This window comes from Gekko japonicus, unplaced genomic scaffold (assembly GCF_001447785.1).
Source record: "Gekko japonicus isolate JY-2015 unplaced genomic scaffold, Gekko_japonicus_V1.1 scaffold273, whole genome shotgun sequence".
In the NCBI taxonomy this organism is placed as follows: Eukaryota; Metazoa; Chordata; class Lepidosauria; order Squamata; family Gekkonidae; genus Gekko; species Gekko japonicus.
In genome coordinates, this window is record NW_015167539.1 from 211,485 (window position 1) to 236,166 (window position 24,682).

The following is a 24,682-nucleotide window of genomic DNA, read 5'->3' on the forward strand; positions in this document are numbered from 1 at the left end:
GTTGTCCGTCATGAGTTGGGGACCGGCGGGGCTGCCTACCCGCACTAGTATCCCATCCTCGTCGCCAATTGTTAAGTCCTGAGCTTAACAAAGAGTCAGAGAGTGATTTCAGCCAAAACTCAAGTTTATTCTTCCACACGATCACTTCTCCAACATGGGACAACATCTGATAGCCCGAACAGTTTGCCCATTGAAACTGCTCGGTATTTAAACATTCCCGGCTAATATAGCCACTCCTACTTTACAGATAACAACCTATCAGGTTGATCGCATAAGGACCAATCACACACGTTCCCGCTTCCAGCTTGCTTGCATGTGATTGGACGCATTTGTCTTGGACTTGAATCCCTGTCCAAGACGAAGCTTTACATTGCTTCCCAATGAGATGTTTCACATTACATCTAATGCATTCATGGCAGCATCTGAATACATTACAGCAATCATCATCCCCATCTGATGATGCAACTTCCTTCACGACCCAGAAGTGACACCATCATACTGGGGGATGAAACTCTAATAAAAAAAGTTTCAAGGTGTGGGAACCACTATCAATCGCAAGCTCTAAAGCACAATGGCCTTGCTCACTATCCTGAAGCATGGGGAGGCTGGCACATTGGAGAACAATGCCCCAAAGAGCCACATGTGGCATGTCAAAGAGTATCTGAGCCATTGAGTATCACTGCTGTGCTTTGTGCCAGTAGCTGGCAGGAAGAGAAACATAGGTATGGGCAGGACATGCAGGGAGAGCAGCTTCTGAACGACTGGGATTTCTTGCATTACCTTATTGTTGTGGAAAGAAGCTGTGTGCAGTAGCTCCCACACTGCAAAGGCCAGCTTAGAAATGGGATCAATGCAAAATAATACGTTTCAGTATTCATTAATGTCATTAGGTAGACTATCTAATGGTTTTTAAAACTGCATCTCAGTCTTGTCAGGGGTTTGTGTAGATGACAAGCCAAAATATCATTATAGCAGTGCATGGTTGTTAGGGATATGAAATCATTATGTTTCTTTTAATTTTTGTACATAGTTGGGAAGACCATTTTTCAGCCTGTCAACTTTCCTTGTCAAATGTCTGCTTTTGCCTTAAAAAAAACCTATTTAGACACAGCATATGCAATAACAGGAATCATTTTTAGCAGCAGTTTATTTGTTGAGTTTTTTAATGTGGCCAAGCAAAAAGACAACTGCTGTTCCATCCAAAGTGTGAAGAAACTGTCATGGAAACTTGAGCTTTTGAACCTAATTGTTACAAAATTTGATAACATCCCTAATGTTTGTTTTGCATACTGAGTGAATAATATATTTGTGGTGCTTAAGTTACTGCTCTAAATCATAAGCAGACAGTGAAATCAAATTATCCAGTTCTGTTTTTTATGTTCTACAAGACTGTCCTAGGTGACTAAAAATGCTCACGGTTATCCTTGAAAACTTTTCATTTTTGCAGATCTCAAGCTCTACTTACAAATACAGGAATGAAGAATTTAAAAGACAGTTCCCACACCTACCAGATTTGGAAAGGCTTGTTGTAGGTAAGGTACTTCAATGGGTTAGGTAGTATGGTGGTGGTGGTACTGGTACTACTACTACTACTACTACTACTACTACTACTACTTCTACTGGAATCCCCAGAATGGCCACTTTCTTTTTCTTTTAAAGGGTAAGTTTCTAGAATTTGTGGCTGTAGAGAAATCTGAAAGAAAGCACAGCAAGAATTGAATCTAGGACGGAAATTCAAAGAAAGGACCCATTTATTAATTTTGAACTCCTATGGTAAGAAAGCTAGTATAGTACAGCTGCTAAGAGATTCTGTGAATCAAGAAATCCCAGGTTCTACTCCTGCTTCTGCCATTAATTTATTAGGTGGTCTTAGACAAAACCTCTCTCTCATCAATACCTCTCCTCTGTGATATTGGGATAATATTCACCTAGCTTACAGTGTTATTGAATTTGTTGTTGAACTCTTGAAAATGCTTTACAGTTGCTAGATAGTATTAATATTAAAGTTTTATATAAAATCAGGGTTTCTGTCTACTTCCTCACTGAGCCCAACATTGTGTCATTGGTGACTGTGAATGAGAATGTACTACTTGGTGGTGGTGGAAAGTGCTGTCAGGTCTCAGCCAATTTATGGCGACCCTGTAGGATTTTCAAGGCAAGAGATGAACAGAAGTGGTTTGATATTGCCTGCCTTGGCGTCACAACCCTGGACTTCCTTTGTGGTCTTCTGTCGAAATACTAACCAGGACTAACCCTGCTTAGCTTCCAAGGTCTGATGAGATCAGGTTAACCTTGGCCATCCAGGTTAGGGATTACAACTTAAACATTTATTAACGATGAGCTACATGCTGAATATAGAAGGAACTGTTTGTGAACACAGTTTTTAATTAAAAAACCTTTCTATTAATGACAAAAGGAAAGAAAGATGCCCAGCAGCTCTATGGTGATTGTAGATATAATAACACCAGTTTTCCCAGTATTTACTGTTGCCAGGCAGCAGCTGGCAGGAGATGAGGTGAGACTGGTACTTACTGTGGGGGGCACAGTGGTCTTCGTTGCCACATGATGACATCACTTCTGGCATGACATGGAAGTGCCAGCATTGCATTAGGGTGATGCTCGAGTACTTGCCCCAATACTGTATGGAGTTTCTGGGCAAGTGCTAGCACTTCCAGGTTGTGCAGGAAGTGATGTCATTGCACAGTGATGAAGATCACCCCTCCATTTTGCCATCCTTCATCTACCCGCTGACCAGATGAGCTTCGGTGGGCATTGGCAACCATCACCAGGAGTTTGCCAGTCATTAAGCAGACACCTGGTAAGCATACTCCACTTCAGTATGAATTAATCAACCCACTTCTCCTCTATTAGGACATTTTGCTGATAATGCTTAAAACACCAGAAAGTGGCTGGTCTTTGGTAGCAGAATAAACCTTTTCATCCTTTATTAGTTGTTCTTGCATAGATTCAGTTCACAGCAGGGCTTTTTTTGTAGAAAAAGCCCAGCAGGAACTCATTAGCATAATAGGCCACACCCAACAACAGAAACTCATTAGCACATCGAGCCACACCCATGAGAGCATAGCTCATTAGCATATTAGGCTGCACCCCCATGTTACCAGAAGTATAGTAATCCAGCCACACCCACCTTTTGCTTCTTATTCTGTTTACCTTGTTTGTTGTCAAAACCTAGGGCTTTTTTTGTAGCAGGAACTCCTTTGCATGTTAGGCCACACCCCTAATGTAGCCAATCCTAATGAGTTCCTGCTGTTGGGTGTGGCCTATTATGCTAATGAGTTCCTGCTGGGTGTGGTCAACTTGGGGGCCAGCTGGAACTCCGTTCCTGTGCGTTCCTGCCCAAAAATAGCCCTGGTTCACAGTATTATCTTTGAGCAGCTTCTGTGAATGGCCAATTGTGCCGATTCCCCCCCCCCCAAAATTAAGCAGTACTTTTAAATGGTCTTTGATTGTGCTTCACTTGCAAATGTTCATTTTATAACACCTTGCTAATTTAAATCCAGTTGTTCTTTATATACTTATATTTTATTTCTCTGGGTTTGACACTGTCTTTAATTTTCTGGATTTTTTTTCATTTTCCTCTCAAAACATTCTGCAAATCCTTATTCATTTGGCTTGGCCCTTGCAAATCCTCTTATCTTTGCATGTGCATTTTGAGCCGCTTTCAGAATTGCCCAGGACACAAATTAACTTGGCTTTAATGTTTAAAACCATTCTTGAAATGTAAGCAGTATTTCATACCATGAACTGGGAGGGTTGACTGTTTAAAATAGCCCACATCAAACAACCACTTTAGTCTAAGTTTATAAGCTTCTGTTTGCACTGGTGTAGTAAAAGAAAGCAAATTGACACTTTGAAGAGATAGTTTGCATACTTCAATCATCCTGTATTTGAAGAATAAATTAAACGTCTAGATTTATAATAGGCTAATCCATCCAATGGCAAGTTCTGCCAGTCAGGGAGTATGCAAAGTCATAACTTAGTATTCAAAATAAAATTATTAATTTAAAAGGGGCCTACTCTGACCTCTGAGTGTCATGATATTGTGCCCTGCCACAGTTTTAGAAGCCCTAAAACAGTTGTGCTCCATTCTGGCTAGGTTGGGTAATACTTGGAGTCGGAGATCTGGAGTTGGTGCCTGGGGAAGGCAGAGTTTAGGGAGGGAGCTCAGCATGGATGTAATGCTATTGAGTCTATCCTCAAAAACTGCCATTTCATCTGTCATCTGAAAATCAGTTGTGAATCTGGGAGAGCTCCAGGGTCCACCTGGAGGTTGGCAACCCTATCAAATGGAGCATTCTGATTTTAAAATGCGAGGCAAGTAGTTGGAGGCTTTGGCAGGTGTTAAAATTGGAACAAGTCCTCTTTAAAGGAGGAGAGAATCATGTCTAGCTTTTAATTTGTAATGTAGGAACAGCAAACTTCAAGTCTTTGTGAAGCCAGAAAATGGTAAAAAAACCCTCCAGGATCCCTGGCCAAACTAAGATGTGAATTGAGTCTTCTCCTTGTGCTGTAGTCATACTACATCATGTTGTATCTTATAGTAGCAAAATAAAACAGAAGTGGATGGGAGGGGACAGGCGGGCAAAGCCGTGGGAACAGGAAAAAGTAATAGTTGACTAATGTAATTTAATTTTCTTAAGCTTCAAATTATTTCTTCCTCAGTTAGTTGTTATTTATCCTCCTTTTTCTTTATCCACACCCATGAGAAAGAGTCTGGAACCTCTGTCCTCTTTTGTCATCCATTATCTGCAACCCTCAGTCCGTTGCACACCTGAAAGATTTGTAATGGGATTCATACGAAGCCTCTCTCTGCCCGAAACTAGTCCCTTTCGCCCTCTTTCTATAATTTTCCCTATAAAATGTGGCATTTGGTTTCTTCTTCATAGCATTTGAAGAAGTGAGCTCTGACTCACAAAAACTCATGCTGGAATAAATGTTAGCCTTTGAGGTGCTCCCCGAATTCTGTGTTATTATCCTAATCCTATCCTCTTCTCCAACCACTCTGAGTGGATTTATTAATGTTTTAATCGGATCTTTCTGTATCTAAATTCTACTGCTCGTTAAGAGCAACAATTAGTTCCAGTCTCTTTGGGCAAGGACTCAGACCTAAATGACTTGCAACAGCTGTCTCTCTTTTTCATTGGTATAACTCTGCCCCCCTTCCCAAAATCGTGTGTAACTACTGGTTCTAAAGTCCTCTGTAGAATAGGCTTGCCAGGCTTACCAGCTACATGCCGACATCACTCACTGTACACCTGGAAGTGATGTCAGCACATCACTCAGAGTCAGGGATACTCTGGTATTTGGACAAAAGAGCATCCCCTGACAATGCACTGATGTCACTTCCAGGCTGAGAGTGACTTCAGCATGTTGGGACACTGCCAACATTACCCCCCATTTCTAGCCATCCCCCCCCCCCACCATTCAGGTGGTGGGGAAGCACCCATGAGGAGAGGGGAATTTTGCACCACCAGTAAGGGAATGGCAGACCTACTGTAAAATGATTATGTACTCCATATGCATCTGAAGAAGAGTGGACTCACCCAAGCTTATGTCGGAATAAATGTGGTTAGTCTTTACAGTGCCTGCAGACTTATTTTGCGGTACTTTTAGATATGCGGGAGTGTCCAGGAGAAAACGCACCTGTGTTTTTCAGTACAGTAATGCCTTTTTCAACCACTTTACATAGTTCTTAATCATGTAGTTTTGGTGAGGAATGAATCACATGCTATTTTACCTCTGCACAATATAATTGCGCCTAGTTCTTTTTAAAAGTAATGTCAGAAATTGCACTGAGTATAACATGTTTGGAAGAAATCACCTTCATTTTAACAATAAACTAACTGAAGTCCCATGGAAATACGGCATTGATTAATCAGGCAAATCTTGAATTTAGCTGAGTCTTGCTAACTATAAAAACATGTGCCTTATTTCATTCTTTAGATTATGCCTGTGCCCTCCAGAAGGATATCCTCCTTCAAGGACGCCTGTATCTCTCTGAAAACTGGCTGTGTTTCTACAGCAATATATTCCGATGGGAGACCACGGTAAGACTTGGTGTGTGCATGTGTAATGACTGTGGTAATGATTTCTGAAGAGATCTGTACCATAGTTTACTGTTTCTTGAGATACCTTTCATTTCCTGTGGAGGAGGGGGCAGTGTATTAATAAATTGTCAGAATGAAGTTTTGTTCTGTAATTTATGTTATGTGTAGATTTTGCAAGTGTTGCATGATACTCCAGATTTTATTTACCTGGACCCTACGAGCTGTCTGAACTCTCCCTCCAGTTCAAATTCTCTCACTCTTAATCTCTGAATTTCTAATTCCAGTTATTTTTCTTTTAGCTGCTATTTTGGCTAATTCATTTCATTCCTCTCCTTATGGTAATTCAAGTTCTTTCTGTTGTTGAAGTTTAGCCAATTAAGCTCCTTAGTTTTCCATATTTCTATGTTGAGTCTCTCTCCACCTCACTGTCACTGCCTGAAGTCTCTGGCAACAACATCTTTATCTGCAGCAGGCTTCATTTTCTTGGGAGTGTCAATCTTCTTCCCAAACCTGTTTGTTATTTTCTTTAGTATTTAGGATCTTTATTATAGTTCCTACTTACTTTTTACCAGAAATTTTTACCTCAGCAGGGCAAATACTTTCTGCCAACTTGTTTTTCCCATTTTTAAACTGCCTAGGATTATTTTTACTGTGCCTTGTTACGTGTTACCTGGAACTTTTACCTCAAGAGGGCCATTTTTCCCCTCACACACAGCAACAGGTGTTCTCTACCAGTGCTTTTTACCTCAAGGACACCTCCAAACTGGGGGTAGCATCCCACCACTTATGGCACCAATTTATATGCCAACCCTTGTCCACTCACACAGAATGCTTACCATCCTCTACAACCTCTCTTCTTCAGGTTATGATTTATCAGTAGGTCAAACTTGCCACCCTTCTTGATTCTTTTAAAATTTAGGGAGTCATGACCCTTTCACACCTCAGGTTGTCTCTTTCATAAAAAACACCTTTTATTTCTTTTTTGCTACCCTTTGGAATGGCTTGCTGCTAACACACACACATAGAGAATGAATCATGCCTCCTGACTCCCTTTGTGCACACTGAGGGGAGTAACAGGATGATGTGTCAATGCTGTTTATCAGTTGGAGAAGAGTCCTCTGTGTTATTGATTCTTGACTTGTTCCTCACTAAAGCTCTTGTTGCTTGACTTGTGTTTCCAGGTCCAGGTCTGTTACCCAAAGACTGGGCCTTGATGCCAGTGAGGTCATAACTTTGGTTCTTCTACTTCCTGTCATGTTATTCTGGTGTCAGATAACTTCCTATTACCTGTTTGCTGTTCTGTTGGTCCTGTGCTTAGTGGGACCTGGATATGAAGATGTTGACTGCCACTGGCCTAGAACATGCTGCAGAATATTCTGTAGCACCCAGGAGTTCCTCAGTAGATAAGAAGATGCAGGTGGGGATTCCCTAGAGGAGAAAAGTTTGAAAACAGCTGCCTCATAGTGATGATTGTCCATGTTAGCTATGTTGTTATGGCTCCCGAGTTCTCTCTTGAAATCTGAGTTCCTATTTTACATTGCTTGTTTTATATGCTTCAGGGTGTATCTGTGTTTTTGTACTTCAGATTTCTATTGCGTTGAAGGATATAACCTTCATGACAAAGGAGAAGACAGCTCGGCTCATCCCAAATGCCATCCAGATTGCTACTGAAGGAGAGAAGGTGTGTTGCTGTTTAAATTAATGTTGACTTTTTCATTAAAATTTGTGTAGTACACCATTCTCTAATTTGAGTTACCTTGGTCAGCATGATGGAAGTGTGAGCCAGAATAACAAACATATATAGTTGCACCTTGATTAGAGGCATGTGGTTTGACATGGTATACATCCTTCTTCCCTAGCCACAGATCAAATACTCAAGCATTCTTGGATTTCGCCTCCCAGATTTGTTTGTTTGTTTTTAAATAACTACAACTTCCTACAAAGGAACTGTGCTTGGTAAACTTGGTCTGGACAGCCTAATCCACCTCACTGGCTTGTTATTCCTCCTCTAAAATAGTTCACATTGCTTTCTTACTGAGACAGACTGGATCATTAGGGCATGAATACAGTGAAAAGGGGGAGGGAACCCAGTTGCACCCGGGAGAGCCCTGGCATAAAGAGCCCAACAAAACACACACACTGTAGCAAGGCACACAAAAGCTCATACCTTGAACAAAACTTTTTTTGGTCTTAAAGTTGCTTGGTGTTTCTCCTGTGTGATTGAGGCAGCCCAGCAAAGCAAGCTCTCCCTCATTCCCTCCCTTTCTCCCTTCAGGGAGGAGCCTCAATCAGTGGAAGGAAAGAAAGGCTTCCCTTTGTCTCCTGCAGCCTGGCCAGGAAGCGAGCTCTGATTGATTCCTCCCTCCTCCTGGGAGGAGGAGGGGGAGGAGCCTCAGCTAGTGCTTTACCAGCTAGGGCTTGCCATCTATCTCTCCTGTGCGATTGAGAGAGACTGGTAAAGCAAGCTGTGATGTTGCAGCAGCAAGAGAACTGGAAAAGGAAGTAAGAAACAGCCAGGTCCTTGTGGGCCGGATTGGGGCCCTCTGAGGGCCTGATCTGTCCTGCGGGCTGCATATTCAATACTTCTATTTTAGACTGTACTCTGAGCCCAGAAGTGTTCCTGAGATAGTCTACAGGAGCAATGAAACGCCAGTAGGATAAGAAGAACCAAAAATACACAGTTAACCAGGATAAAAATCCTCAAAAACAGCTGAAATAATCAAAAACAAGCAAATCAGAGGTTAAAAGCAATTATGAAAATATTTTATTTGAATCATTTATATGCTGCCTCTTCAGAGGCCTACAAGTTGGTCATAAGATAAAATAAAAACTCTATTAATAACTCTGTTTAAAAATACATTAAATATGGGCAGGGATGTATGACTTTAGGACTTTATGATAGTACAACAGTACAATAGTACAACATGTATAATAGAACACTAGTACAACAGTTCAATAGTATATATGTATAATAATATAATATTACAACAGTATAATAATACAATTGTACAATAATACAACATGTAGATTATCATTTTGCTCTGCATTATCAAATGATAATCCACGTTATCATTATCATTTTGCTCTGCAGTTTTTCTTCACTTCATTCAATGCTAGGGACAGAAGCTATCTCAGTGTCTTTCGATTATGGCAGAATGCATTGTTGGAAAAGGTAAGCTTTTGTGTGGCTGGGTATGCCTGCACTGGATCATTTATTCTCAATTTCATAAATGAATTTTACGTCGCAACGTTAAGTGGCAGCATTGCCATTATATCCTGACCTGAATAACCCAGGCTAGCCTAATCTTGTCAGATCTCAGAAACTAAGCAGGGTCGGCCCTGGCTAGTATTTGTATGGGAAACCTCCAAGGAATGCTAGGCTCATGACACGGAGACAGGCAGTGGCAAGCCACCTGAGAACGTCTCTTGCCCTGAGAACCCCTGTGGGGGTCACCATAAATCAGCTGAGACTTGATGGCACTTTCCACCACCACCATTGCTATTATGTCCCTTAACAGAGGTCCTTTGGGCAGGCATTTCACACCTTATTCCATCTTTTGAAAGGTGTAACTTCTACATAAAAACATTTTAAAAAAGATTTTGAACATTTGCCAATTTGGAGTGAGGTCTAAGGAAATAAAAATGAAATCCACCCAGATATTTCTTTCATAGATATTCTTTTGGTATATGTAACAACTGGAATTCATTTGGTCTTCAGCATTTTTAATGGAAAGTATGATTTATAAACACTTTAAACATTCTTTGTATGGCCTCTGTGCCCACTTGGACTCTGTATTAGCACTGACACTGTCAGATGGTGCCAGGGTGCCAGCTTGTCCAGTTATTTGTGATACTTTTCAATTTAATTCAGCCTGAGTATAAGAACAGGGTCGTTGGAGGTTTAAGGCCTACCACCTGTTTGTATGACCCTTGCCCTTCCTGGCTTCTTAAATCTGCTAGGAGGGTGGGTCTGGCTGGCTTACTGGGTCGAAGAGGTGCTTAATGTCTCCTTGAGATAGGGGGTAGTTGCCCCCAGCCTTAAAACAGGCTGTGGTGTGCCCGGTACTAAAGAAGCCTACCCTGGAGCCAGGAGATTTCAGTAACTGTTTACTAGTCTCAAATGTTTCATTCTTGAGCAAGGTGATTGAACGGCTGGTGGATGAACAACTTCAAGCATTCCTGAATGAAGCGGATTGGATCCTTTCCAATCCAGCTTCAAACCTGGTTATGGGACTGAAATGTCCTTTGACACCCTGGTGGAGTACCTGTGGCAGAAGGACTGCAACTCTGTTGATTCTCCTGAAGCTCTCACTGGTGTTTGAAATCATTGGTCATGGTAAAGTCCTGGACTATCTTTCCAGTTTGGGGCTAGGAGGCACTGTTTTAGCGGTCTTTTCAGTCCTACCTTTAGAGTAGGTTTCAGAAGGTGGTGCTGTGGGGATGCTGATCAGCCCCTTGGTCTCACAAGGCTTGATCTTTTCCCCTATATTTTTCAACATCTACATGAAACTGTTGGATGAGGTCATCTGGAGATTTAGGCTGGGTTTTCATCAATGCAGATGACACTCAGCTCTATCTAGTACTTCTGCTGATCCCATGGAGGCTGTAGAAACCCTGAACCAGTGCCTGGAGGCAGTTTGAGAGTAGATGTGGACTGATAAACTGAAGTTTAATGCCAACAAGATGGAAGTGCTATTGGTGAATGGAAGCTTTAAGGTGTCACCAGGGGTCGATTGGCCCCGGAGTGCACCGGAGCGGCGCTCTGGGAGTGAGGCGCTCGGGGGCAAGCACATGACCAAGCCCTGCCCCCTGCTCCCAATCGGGCCACGAGGAGGCAGAAGGAAGGTAGGTTGTGGCTTGCAGAAAGGCCTGACGAGGCCGCCCCCCCTTCTTGCCACCGCTGCTGTCAGCCTGCAGAGGCTGGGCGCCCCCCCTTCCCACTGATGTCGCCTTTCTTGGGCCCGGTGCCAGAGTGCAGAGCCTGAGAAAGGCCTGCCGAGGTCGGGCGCACCCCTCCTGCTGTTGCCGTCATCTTTTTCGGGGGGATCTGCCTCTGAGCACGTGCAAAGGGCAGCAGCCCTGGTGGGTCCCTCCTTGTGGGCAGGAGCAGCAACAAGTCCCCCTTCTCCACCTGGCGTGAGGAAGCGGGGAGTGGAGTTGGGGGCGGTGGTGCGGGATCCGGAGGGGGGTCAGGTACAGGGCGTCGTGGCGCAGAAAGGAGGAAGAGGCAGCGGCAGAAAGGCCTGACGAGGCTGGGGGGGCCCTCCTGCCTCTGCCGTCGTCAGCCTGCATAGGCCGGGCGCCCCCCCCACCAGCGTCACCTTTCTCGGGCCCAGCGCTGGAGCGCAGGGCCTGAGAATGGCCTGCCGAGGCTGGGATCCGCGGGGGGGGGGGCAAGGAGGCGGCAGTGCCTCTGAGCACGTGCAAAGGGCGGCAGCCCCGGCCGGTCCCTCCTCACGGGCAGGAGCAGCGACAGGTCCCCTCTTCTCCTGGTGTGGGGAAGTGGGGGACAGAGTCGGGGGCGGTGGCGTGGGATCCAGGGGAGGTCAGGCGCAGGGTGTCGTGGCGCAGAGAGGAGGAGGAGGCAGCGGTGCGGGCCTGATCCCCACTGCCTCCCCCCTGCATCTCGCTCTAAATCACGCAGCGCCGCCGCCACCCTGCCTGAGCCACGAGAGTGGAGCCTCTTCCCCCCTGTTTTCCTTCTCTGGTGCTGGGAGGCGGCAGCTTATGCTTCCACTCTCTCCCCCCCAGTTGCAGACACCCACCAGGCGCTGTGCCTGCTGGAGAAGTACCGCGCCAAGCTGAGCAGCAGCGGCCATGCTGCCGCCCAGGACTGGCAGCTCCAGAGCTCCGTCGAGCGCGTCATTGGCATCTTCCAGAGCAGCCTCTTCCAGGCCCTTCTTGGTAGGTGGGGAGTGGGGAAACATTGCACCCGAGCTGTCCGCCTTCACAGCTACCTTTCTCTGCCCCAAAGGCCCGGCCATAGGGCTCAGGGACATGCCACCGCCGCTGCAGTTGGTTTGCTGCCAGGGTAAGAAGTTGGGACCACCACCCCTCCTCCCTCTTGCTTCCCCCCCCCCCCACCGTGCAGAGCTTGATGGCTTCCCCTCCAAGTCTCTGACCTCCCCCCACAGGCTTGAACGAAGAGAGAGAAGGTGTGTGCGCACGTGCTTTCAGGGCGCCTTTTCCTGAAGGGGAGCGTCCTTCCCGGTAGAGCCGCCGGACCTTCAGCCCACCCTATAAAGGGCTGAACTGAGCTGCCTTAGGCAGAGCCGACGGGAGACACAGAGCTGTATGCTCCTCCCGAGCAAAGAAAGGCACCGCCGTCGCCATAGGTAAAGTGAGGCACACCCCTTTTGGGGCTGGACGCGGAGCACGCCAGGGGCTCTGCCTGGGCTGGTCAGTCCCAGTCAGCAACCCCCCCCATTGGCTGGGACCCTCCCCTTCTTGCCCTTTCTCCTTGCTGCCGGCGTTCCTGGGGTTGGCAGCTCCGGGTGCAGAAATACCTGGAGATGGGGGGGGGGGATGCATTTGTTTTTTAATATTATTTTTTCAAAGCAAAACACAGAGATATCTTCATAAGGATCTGTATAGTACGTGCTGCTGGGATCTTAAAATAAAAGCGCAATGCCAGTTTTATAAGTGCAACCTAAAACGTTAAAAGCAGTAAAGAATGGTTTTTCCTCCCCTGGTATCAGGGCTACATTTAATTTAATTTTTTTTTAGTAACCAAATTAGTTCATATAAATCAAGTATACAAGAAATCAAGTACGCAATCAAGTATACAAGAAATCAAGCACACAATTTAATGCAGCAGGAGTGTGTGTGTGAGAGAGTGATAGAGAGAGAGATAGCAAGCATTAAACTGTTGGACAGATGCCATTCATTTGAAGTCAGAATTTCATATGTGTACACATTTAGGAAAGTGACAAATATTCCAGTTCTATCTGGTTTCCACTGAACAATATTATGTTATAATAGCTGAATTCAATTATAAAGAGCAGCTTGCTCTTAATTAAGCATGTTTTAGATACTTTGAATGGAAGTTGGATAGTTTAATCAAATGTCAGATGTGATGGGTCTGTATCTGATAAGGAATGGGAAGGGGGGGCGCCCGGCCTCTGCAGGCTGTTGCAGGGCAAGAATAATTGGATATAAGAAACATTTATTCTTCTGCAAAGCAGTTAATATCCCAGAACAATGAAAAAATCCTTTAAAATATATTGAAAAAAGAGTTTTTAAATTTACCTTATGGCATCTCATCTTAACTGAGTAAAATGAAAGTTGTTATAGTCACTACCATGAAGTTTTTGATGCTAAAGATACCATCAAGAATCTTTCCCCCCTCAGGACCGAATGAGGATTGCAGCATTGGGGGAGGGGAGGGACCGCAGGAGGGTATAAGGCCCGAGAGTCCACCTTCCAAAGTGGCTGTTTTCTCCAGGGGGACTGATCCCTGTTGCCAGATCAATTACAGCAGGAGATCTCCAGCCACCACCTGGAGGCTGGCAACCCAGGCTGCCAAGAAGGCCCCAGAGGGAGGAGGAGGAGAGGCAGGGAGTTTCTCACCCCCTCTGCCCAAACCAGAGTTTACAGATGACCAAAACCACTCCCTGACATCTCTGTAGGGCCAATGAAGGGGGCCTGGTGGTTCCACTGGTCATGGGGGGGGGGCATTTTGAATCAGTTGCTGTTTGCCTGCTTGTTGATCACTGGACACTTTGATGCTTCCCCCCCCCCCTTTGCTGGGTTTGATGATTTGATGTGGTTGGTGGTCATTTCAGTGGGGTTAATGTTTCTTTCCGTTTAAAGCATCTTGGTTTGAATTGTTTTCATTGGCTGCCTTGGGGGCCTCCTCGGATGTGGGGGGCCCTGGGAATGCAGTTGCCACCTGGGCTAGTGTATGGAGATGCGCTGGGCATGCGCTTTCTGTGGCCCTTCATGGAACAACAGCACAGAACTGGTTGGAGGATGGGGTGGGGGGAAACAATCCAAGCTGGAACTGGGCTGCTCAAAGCCCTCTTGGACCTGTGCTCCCTGGAGCTCGTGTCTTCTTTAGGGAGGGGGGGTGATGGGGGTTCTTGTGGAGGGCACCATGCTTGTAGAAGAGAGATTGAGGCTGGAGAGCAGTGCTCGCTGCTTCAGGAAATAATGTGAAGGGCTGCTCTGCCTTGCGTGTTAGAATCTTCTCAAACAATTCCATCTCTGTGTCCCAGACCCTCAGTTCTCAGGTGCATTCACCCCAAAGACAACGGTTTATGTAAGATTTTCTTCTGAGGGGGCATGCTTGGGGATGCCACAATCGGAGGCAGAATAGGACATTTTCCCAAGAGGAGCCTTGACTTGTGCAGAATGTCCCTATACAGAATTGCAGAATTGTCCCTATACCGCTGGCTGAAGTGTTCAACAGCAGGGCACTCTCTTTAGACTGGGCAGGACACTGGACATCAGAGCTGCAGCATCAGAGTGTAGTTCTTTCAGTGTTCGCCCCCTGCACTCCTTCACCAACAGAAATGTGCCCCCTCCTGCCAAGCTAGTATGGACTCTTTGTTTTTCCTAGCAGGGGCATGACAGCAGCAGTCTGTGTGTGGGGGAGTTATGTCTAGGAACCAGTGAGGGGGGGGGTTAGAGAAATCTCTTCCCCCATCCACATTGGAGACATGCACCACGTAGGGTTGCCAAGTCCCCGCTGTATGTACAGCGGGGGACTCCAGCTTCGTACCGGGAGCGCGCGTGCGTGCCGCAACCACGTCACCCAGAAGTAACGCAACCATGTTGGGCACGCCGGGGGCGGGGCCACAATCATCCGAGGGAAAACCATAGAGTGACCGCGGCCCCGCCCCCAACGTGCCCGACGCGACTGCATCACTTCCGGGTAACGTGCTGACGCCAGGCACGTCACTTCATTTGGGGCTGGGGTTCCCCCTGGGGCCCAATCCGCCGCCGGCTGGTAACGGGCCTCTCGGGCGGGGTTTTCCCCGCCCCCCGGGGGGACTTGTAGGGTTGCCAAGTGGCACTTACCCTGCCGGCGGGGGACTCCCGATCGTATCCCGGTGCGTGCGCGCGCCGCATGCACGTCACAGGGAAGTGACGTCATGACGCCGGGCATGCTGGGGGCGGGGCCACGACCATACAAGGGGGTGTGGCATATGCAAATAAGTTATGCTAATGAGCTCCTGCACCTCTTTTTCTACTAAATGACCCCTGGGTGTCACCCATTCGGAAGGGGTTGTACTCCTCTTGAAGGAACAGATCTGTCATCTGGGGGTGCTCTTGTACCCAGGCCTGCTGCTGGATAAGCAGATGGCAGCTGTGACCCAGGAGTAGCTTCTACCTGCCTTTGACCGGTTAGCCCACTGTGGCCTTTTCTTGGCAGGAAAGATCTGGCTCCTGTGGTATGTGCCCTAGTTACATCTAGATTGGATTACTGCAATGTGCTCTACACGGGGCTGCCCTTGAGAAGTATTTGGAAACTTCACTTGGTGCAGAACTCTGCAGCCGGAATGTTGACTGGAGTGAGTTATAGGAACCATACCACTCCAGTCTTGGCCATCTACATGGGCTCTCATTCTGTTTCTAGACACATTTTGATGTGCTGGTGTTGACCTTTAAAACCTTATATGGCTTGGTACCAGCATACCTGAATGAGTGCCTGCTCCCTTAGAAACCTACTTGCTCACTATGATAATCTTCTGAGGCCTTTCTTCGAGTGCCCACACTTTTTGAGATTAAGTGGGTGGCAACCTGGGAGATGGCCTTCTCTGTCATGGCAACAAAACTCTGGAACTCTCTCCCCAGAGAGACTCACCTCTCCCCTTCTTCTTCTTCTTTTTTATAAATTTTTATTGTTTACAAATATAAAACAGAAATACAACCCTCCACCAAGACACCCACAAACCCACCTCCACCCATCATCCCCTCTCCCCTTCTGATGCTGTCTTCTGCCCGCATGTAAAGACTTTTTTGTTTTGTCTGGTGTTCCCTCAGTGATGGCATAATATAGCTTGAAATATGTATGACATATTAACTTAAAAAATCAGTATAATTACATGTTTGGTATATTCTACCATTTTCTCATACTATATTATCATTTTTATCTTATCAATCTTATATATTATATGGTACTAGGAGTAATGCCCATTGTGGGAAGAAATACAACGAGATCTAGAAGGAAGCTCCAGATGAGTGTCCTGACTGTGGCTGGTGGGGCGGCAGAGGGAAACAGAAAATGGAGGGAGGCAAGCCATGTTTCTTTCCTTCTGCTTAGCTATAAGGCAGGACTGTCTCAAGTCATTTTGCTGTCCCAAGTGGGTAGAATGGGAGGACAACCTCATGTTAACAGACATGGTTCTCTTCACCTCTTATTTTTTGAGGGGGAGGGGGGTGTTATGCAGTGGCAGCTAAGGTAGAAAAGCACCTCCTCCTGTGCCATGTTTTCTGGGTTCCAAGGGTCTGGAAAGTAGTTCCATAGCTGATTACACGGTTGTCAACTCTGGGTTGGAACATACCTGTAGATTTGAGGGATAGAGCCTGGGGAGGGCAGGATTTGGGGTGGGGAGGGACCTCAGTAGAGTATAATGCTATAGAATCCACTGCCCAAAGCAACCATTGTCTCCAGGAGAACTGATCTTGGTCATCTGGACATCAGTTTTAATAGCTGAAGCCCTGACTGCTACGTCACATTGGCTGTCATACAGGGGCCATCTCAGCAGGATATAAGGACACAGAGTCCACCATTTTCTCCAGGGGAACTGATCTCTGCCATCTGGAAAGCAGTTGTAATTCTGAGTGATCTTCAGCCCTCACCTGGAGATTTGCAACCATGGTTTCCCCCAACAGACACTAAGGGGAAATTAATTTTACCTCAGAACATCAACAGCAAACTGTTTAGAATGTTAGAGGGAAAGGCCATTGAGGCCGCATATGCAAACGACCTCTGTGTTCCGAGGCAAAAGCGAATCAGGCCACATATGCAAATGACCTCTGTGTTCTGACTGGCTGTGGGGGAAGAGGAAGAGCAAACTGTTTAGAATGTTGGAGGCAGGACTCAGGCAAAGCAGCCAGTGGATAGGGAGACCCTCTGAATGACAGATCAGAGAGCGAACTGATTTTGGAGCGTGTTGGAATGTTCAGGGGAGTCTATTACCAAAATAGAATTATATATCCCGGAGGATAACCCTGTACAGGGGACAAAAATGCTACCTATATTCCTCCTGCTATACAAGATCGCCATTTCTTCTGAAAGGAGTAACACATGTATATTCCAGCTTCACAACACAAGTCTGAGGTTTGGTATGTGTGTACCAAGGTGGGAAATCCATGCATTGCCCCTTTTAGGATAAATGGTAGTAGTCATGTGTATTAGGAGAATTGAATGTAGTAGACTTATTCCATACAGTGTGGTCACAGTGCCAGGAACTTTGAAAAGGGCTCATAAAACTGTAGGTTCGGGCTTTGGAGGTGAAAGTATGAGGATGTATCTGCCTAGCACTTTGAACTTCTTAGTGAGATTTTGTTTACAAAACCAGGGCTAGAAAAAAATGAGATGAAAGTTAAAAACAATTGCTAGAAATCAAACCAGTGTCGTTATATGATTTGGAAGGTGCAAGGAGAAAGATTTTTGGGATTGTGGGGATGGGCAGGTGACCTCAGACTCTTCAAAGCATGCCATGGAGTGACATATGCCCTTTAATCCAGTCTCTGGAGGCTTCAGTAGAATCCTGACAATCTATTTTATTTTTTTCCCATAACAGAGCACATTTTAGCCTTCATGTCATGGCAAAAATCTGAAGACTGTTTTTTAATTCCATTTAATTCCCACTTGTGTTTCATCAGAAACTCAAGCAGTTTGCATTGGGTTCCTGGGCACTTTTTTGTCCTAGCATTGACCAGAACCAGCTGTGCTTCAGCAAGATTACTATATCATGTCTGTTCATACCATACCCTAGCCTAGAACATACTGGCATCTGCAGTACATGTCTGAAATCAGAGAATACCTCTTTTTCTTTTTAATATTTGAGCCTGAGAGAGGTTTAGGGCCTTTTGCTGCACTTCGACTGGAGGCAGTTCAGCAGACACAATTTCTCCCTCCTCAGTTGCTCTCTAGAAAAATGACATTGAAGTTCTGTAAAGTAACTTTTAAAGGCACAGTGTCCTTCTCAGTTAAGAAGGGCAGGAAACCTACTTAACTCTGGCATGCTTTGAAAGCTTATTAGGTGTGAAGGAATTTGGGAGTGTCTGAGGACTCTGATACAACTGAAATACCTTTTGTTGTGGTAGAGATTATGGATCTTTAAAGTATTGGGGTATTTGGCTCAATAGCAGTGCATATAATTTTCATATTAAGTGCTAGTTACAGATCCTGGAATCACTAGGTAAAAGGACTCAGGAAGCGGGTGCTAGGTGCGACCCTTCTTTACCTGAGAGACCCTGGCGAGTAGCTGCTAGATGGGACAGACAACACTGAGCTAGATGGAGCAATAGTCTGACTTGGTCTAAGGGAGCTTGATAAGAGCTACTATAATTTGTACTAGATTACTTTTAACTATTAAAGAACTTCAGTCTTTTGTCAAGTGGAAATCTTGATGCAGTTGTAACAGAACAATGACTTTCGTAATGAATCATTAGCTTAATTGTGATTATGGCTGTAGGTGTGCTATTGTTGTTTTGTACAGTACTCTTCTACATAACCAGAATTCTGGGGGGAAAAATCATAGTATGTGTAATGTATTCAGATGCTGCCCTGAATGCATGAGGATGAAGTGTGAATCATCCCATAGAGAAGCTATGCTAAGCTTCAGACGTCGGCTAGGATTCGCGCCGAAAGTATTGTGTCCAATCACATTTGAACTGTCTGTGGTGGGAACACTTGTGATTGGGCAATTATGCGAACAACCTGATAGGTTGAGAATTGTATAGTAGGTGTGGCTACATTAGCCCGGAATGTTTAAATACCGAGCAGCTGCAATGGAAAAGCTGTTCGGGCTATCAGAGAAGTTGTACCGTGTCAGAGAAGTTGATCGTCGAGCTGAAATAAACCTGAGTTTTGCTGAAATCACTCTCTGGCTATTTTGTTAAGCACGGACTTAACAGTATGATTGTAGGTGTTGTTACTTGGAAGTAATTTCCACTGAAATCACTATAACTTCTTAAATTCCAAGTGAGGATGGAGGCATTTATACTTCTTAGACTGAGGGTCAAACTGTGCATTATGGTTGCCACAGGTTTGACCCATGCCATGGCCATCATTGCCATTTTACAGAAAAATTTGACCATTAAAATGCTGTGCAGCCTATGGCATGGGGGGGGTGGTGGAAATATGATCCTTCATGCCTTTTCAAGTGCCGAAAGTACCCCCCTTGGTCTTAGATGGTTACATTCTTCTATAAAATGGCATTGGTGGCCACAGGTTGAACCCATGGCTGCCAGTTCATGTAGTTGGGCCCAAAACTGAATTTCTTCCTTGCAAATTCCTAGGAAGACTTGAGCTGTGATTTTAAGCACTTTTAAAGCCAAAATGCACATTCTGAAATATTACATGGCACAATTTCATTGGACTGTACCACTTCAAACTGCTGTTGGATGATTTCATGTTTGACTATTTCCTCTTGAAGAATCTCCCACTCCATGAAAACATAGTGCCTCAGGGAAAATGGTTATAGCTTACTCTTCTCTTTGAGATGCTAATTTTTTGTATCTAGAATCTTCTTTGTTCTTCTACAGGAGAGGCATCATATGCATGATTTCACACCTGTATCCTGGGGCAACACTTCCATGCATGATCTCTGAATGTGTATTTAGCTCTGTGATGGAGAGGGTAGGTTGTGCCTCTCTTGAAGAGAGAGAAGAAGAAGAAGAGAATAAGAGATTGGATTTATACCTCGCCCTTCACTTGGAGTCTCAGAGCGGCTTACAAACTCCTTTCCCTTCCCCTCCTCACAACAGACACCCTGTGAGGTGGGTGGGGCTGAGAGAACTCTTGACAGAAACTGCTCTTTTTCAAGGACAGCTGTGCCAGAGCTTGTGACTGACCCAAGGTCACATCAGCAGGTGTGAGTGGAGGAGTGGGGAATCAAACCCTGTTCTCCCAGATTAGAGTCCGCACACTTAACCACTACACCAAACTGGCTCTCGGAATGTTGGGAGAGAGATTTGAAAAACAGCAGTGAAGATCAGCAGCTGGGAGTTTAGCAGCAGGGACAGTTGGCACCTTGGGATTTGGGGAGGGGGGGAGAAGGAGGATGTCTGATTGAGTGGACCTGTGCAGAAGATCTGATTGGAATAGGCTGAACATTTGTAATTAAAGAATCCCAGTTGCAGGAATAGGATCTCAGTTCAAAAGTTCAATGGAAGCAAAACATTGTTATTCATACCTTCCTCAGTGTTACCTTAACTTTTATTTATGGCCTTAACTTCTTGTTTTGGTTAATCCCATAGGTCTAAGGGAAAGAAATACACAATTTAATATCTCCATCTACATAGACATATTTTAGGATATGAATAAATGTGGCAGCCTGTGAATGGAAGTGTTTGAGCCCTGACCTCAATAACTCTGTGTGAGTGAGGACTCGTTATTAGAGGCTGCTGGGCTACCCTGTCTGTGGATGTCTGTGACTAAGAGAGAGGATCTGAGGTGTCATGGCTCTCTGTATATTTCAAAAGAGACAAGAAGGGTGACACCCTATCCCTGACCCTGAGAGAGAGAATGTAATGATTCCTTGTTTTATACGTCTGTGTGTCTCTTTAAAAGTTTGGTTGCATGGTAAATAGACTACAGTGCTTGAGAGAAGCAAGCGTGGTATGATTGGTGGTTGACAGAGAGGGGGAGGGGTTTTGCAAGTGGTTCTGAGTGGATGAATATGTATGTCTGTCAAGAGTGACAGTTACTGGTTTGACAGTTGATGAAGACAGTTGAGTTTAGTTGGTTCTGGAGTCTGGGAGAGAAGCAGTCTTGTGTGTGATATAGGAGTTCTGTATATGGGAAAAAGTTGAATGTATATGAAACAGTAAAGTAAAGTTTAAGAGAACAGAAATTATATGCAAGTCTGAGTGACAGACTGGAGAGAAACAAGAAACGTAGATGATCTTGAGTTAAAGGGTTACAAAGTTACCTGATAAATCCCTGTAGAGGAAGGGAGTAGAGCTTGTGTGAGACACCAAACAATTTATCAGAATATTCACATTACCGGTTACTTTGTTATACCTTTTTATTTATGAAGTATTTCAATAAATCTACTTTTATTTAAGCATACCAGCTGAAAGGAATCCTTCCTCAAGAACACTTAGTACCTTGAAAAGCCTTAAACTCGACCTACCTACCCAGTAATAGAAACAGTATAGTATAAAGGTTTGGAAAGCCTTAAATTTCCTGGTGGCAGCCGGATATCCCCAATAGAACAAAATAAAAAGAACACTTTTAAAGTGAAACCAGGCCTCCCCAGATAAGGGGTCGTCACAGAGAGGTTGTAGGCACTGTGTGAGTGGAAAGGGGTGTCACAAGCTCTTATTTGAAACTGAGTTCCATTTAGTGAATTTACTTCTAAGTAAGGAAGCACCAGATAGTAATCTATTCTCTCAGTCATAGATTTTAGCTAACTCTCTGAGGCTTTTTAGAGTGCAGAATTACATGGTTTATTTATAGTAGTGATCAAAATAACTAAGAAGAGTAATAATCAGAATTCCTGCGAAATGTGCATGGCAAAGTAATTATACAAATATCAGAGCCAAACACACATAGTGTGTATAGATATTTTAACAGCTGAAAAGAAAAAAGGTTGCACCATTTTTTAAAAATGGCACAGACACAGGAAAATATTGTTTTCCTTGAAATCTGCCACTTAAGACAATTTTACCCCTCATCTTGAAAGTAAGGGAAGTTGGTCAATTGTAGAAGTTAGGTTGAAGAAACAACAAGAAAACGAACCCAGGAGTTGTTTTGATTCAACTTGAAGGTTTAGTGCATACCTGAGATCTATTGTGTTGGTTTACTTTCACAACTGCACAGGTATTTCACTGAATCATAGAGTTGGAAGGAACCTCCAGGGTCATCTAGTCCAACCCCTTGCACAATGCAGAAAATTCACAAATACGTCCCCATCCACACCCCCAGTGACTGCTCTTCCACGCCCAGAAGATGACAAAAACCCTCTAGGATCTCCAGCCAAATTGACCTGGAGAAAAATTGCTTCCTGACCCCAAAGTGGCAATCAGCATTTCTCTGGGCTAAGAAAGGGCCATGAGAACTCAACACTAATGCAACCCTTCCTGCCCTCCCTCTCATGAGCTGCCTAAGTTCACAGAATCAGCATTGCTGTCAGATGGCCATCTAGCCTCTGTTTGAAAACCTCCAAAGGAGGAGAGTCCACCACCTCCCGAGGAAGCCTGTTCCACTGAGGAACCTCTCTGTCTTGAAGCTCTTCCTAATGTTTAGCCAAAAACTGTTCTGATTTAATTTCAACCCATTGGTTCTGGTTCGATCTTCTAGGGCAACAGAATACAACTCCTTATAATCCTCTATATGACAGCCCTTCAGGTACTTGAAGATGGTGATCATATCAGCTCTCAGTTGTCTCCTCTCCAGGCTAAACATACCCAGCTCCTTCAACCTTTCCTCATAGGACTTGATCTCCAGACCCCTCAGCATCTTAGTTGCCCTCCTCTGGAGTAAGATCCCTAGATCCTTTTTGCACATACTACTGCCAAGACAGGTCCCCCCATCCTATACTTATGCATTTGATTTTTCCTACCAAAATACAGAACTTTACATTTATCCCCATTGAATTTCATTTTATTTGTTTTAGCCCAGTATTGCAGCCTATCACGATCATCCTATATCCTGACTCTGTCTTCTACCATATTTGCTACCCCTCCCAATTTAGTATCATCTGCAAATGTTTATATTAGATCACAGTTTATTACCATATAGGCTTTACACACCAAAAAAAGAAATTGTTGGATGCAAGGCCATGTGTCTCCAGGGAGTCATAATCCGTTTTGCTGTTAACAAACACACACCCTGAAAATGGGTAGAATAACATACAAGGTTTCATTAGCAGGGATCTGTAATTATACATTGAACAAAGTTAGAGTCCAGTGGCACCGTCAAGACCAACAAAGTTTTATTCAAGGTGTGAGCTGTCAAACAATGAAATGGAATTACAGATCATACTTGTGTATATATACAGGGTGGCTTGTTAAATTAGCATGCAAAATAGTGAAGGTGTTTTTTAACAGATAAAAAGAATGACAAGCTTGGTTTCTGGTTATCATCCGTTTGGGTTCAACTGGGGGGAAAACACGGCTGGCCACCTTGATCTAAACATTGAACATTTACTATTTCTTGAGTTAGTAATATTTTAAGGGGGGGAAAGGTTTTGTGAGAAACGCTTTAAAATTATAAATTGTTTAATTATATATATGCACATATACACACATATATGCTGTGTATGTGTTCAATATCTACAGTGTCATCCTCATTCTAGAAAGGAATGCAGTCTGAGAGGCATGGAAAGCACACAAGGTGTTTGCTTTTCCAAAGGCTTGGGGCTTACTGTGAGTTCCTGTCAGGTGCGATTCTTCCCCTCCCCCCATTTAAAGCCTACATTATGTGTACCTGTGTCATGCGTGCTTGGCTAGTGAAAGGGTTAAGGAGAAACATGATAAGGAAGCTTTGCCAAGAGATGCAGGAATGCTGTTCGGGTTCTTTATTGCAACAATCTGTGGCTTAACCAACTTTTGAGTGGAGCTAATAGCAACATTAGCGTAAAGGTTTTAAGTTCTTTCCCTGAGACAGCATTTAGATAGTCTTCAGGGAATCCTTCATGAAAAACAAAAACACTTCCTTTCCCTCAAAATAGTTTTTCTTCTCAGAATGAGTTTAAAAATTGCATCTGTTTCCCTATAAGTACAGGTATCCAGTGACGGCAGGAGGGGAAGAAAGCAAACAAACAAACATGATAGACTCTGAGCAACCTTGAACTCTGCGTGTTAGCAAATCCTGTTTACCTTTGTTTCCTTTGTGGGAGGGGCCCAGAAACTGGGCAGGAATAAAGCGCAACTTCCAGTTCTGAAAAGAGACCTGCCTACTTGTCAACAGCTTGGAAAGTGCATATGGTAGGAGGTTTTCTCCAAGGCAAAAGCTTTTTTTTTTTTTTTAAAGAAAACTTGATAACTCTGGACCTTTGATGCTATGTAGTTGGAGCTGACTGTGTAAGCAAGTTGACTTTGATCTTGATTAGATTCACCCTGAAAAAGCCTGGAAACAGCTTTCAGTGTGGCTTTTAAACCATGCGGATATGAGGAGAACTCGACAGCATTTCAGGAAACTCTGAATTAAAAATTTAAATGGTTTCAAACAAGGGAATATTGATTTATCCTTGGAGTTCACCCTGCTGATTTTTCCCTGAGGATACGTCCAGTTTCCTGAATGACACCATGAACTGGTCTAAATTTGGGAATTACAAATATAAGGTGGAGTTCCTGTCTCCTGCAATCAATTAGAGGTAAACAATGCAAGAATGGGGATGGGCAGCACAAAAAACCTGCTTAACGCTGTATTCTCTTTGTAAGCATTTGCAAACAAATTTTCGTTGTGACTTGTGACTATCCTGTTTCAG

General features: G+C 44.4%; 1 protein-coding gene across 3 annotated transcripts in view; it reads left to right on the forward strand.

The window, feature by feature from the left end:
- Positions 1–24,682, forward strand: part of GRAMD1C (GRAM domain containing 1C) — a 119,161-nt gene that overhangs the window by 47,696 nt on the left and 46,783 nt on the right. For all 3 annotated transcript variants that reach the window (XM_015413578.1, XM_015413577.1, XM_015413579.1), the window contains 4 exons: positions 1,448–1,532; positions 5,965–6,068; positions 7,654–7,749; positions 9,160–9,240. In XM_015413578.1, coding sequence (XP_015269064.1) covers positions 1,448–1,532; positions 5,965–6,068; positions 7,654–7,749; positions 9,160–9,240 — 366 coding nt within the window. The remainder of the gene's footprint in view (positions 1–1,447; positions 1,533–5,964; positions 6,069–7,653; positions 7,750–9,159; positions 9,241–24,682) is intronic.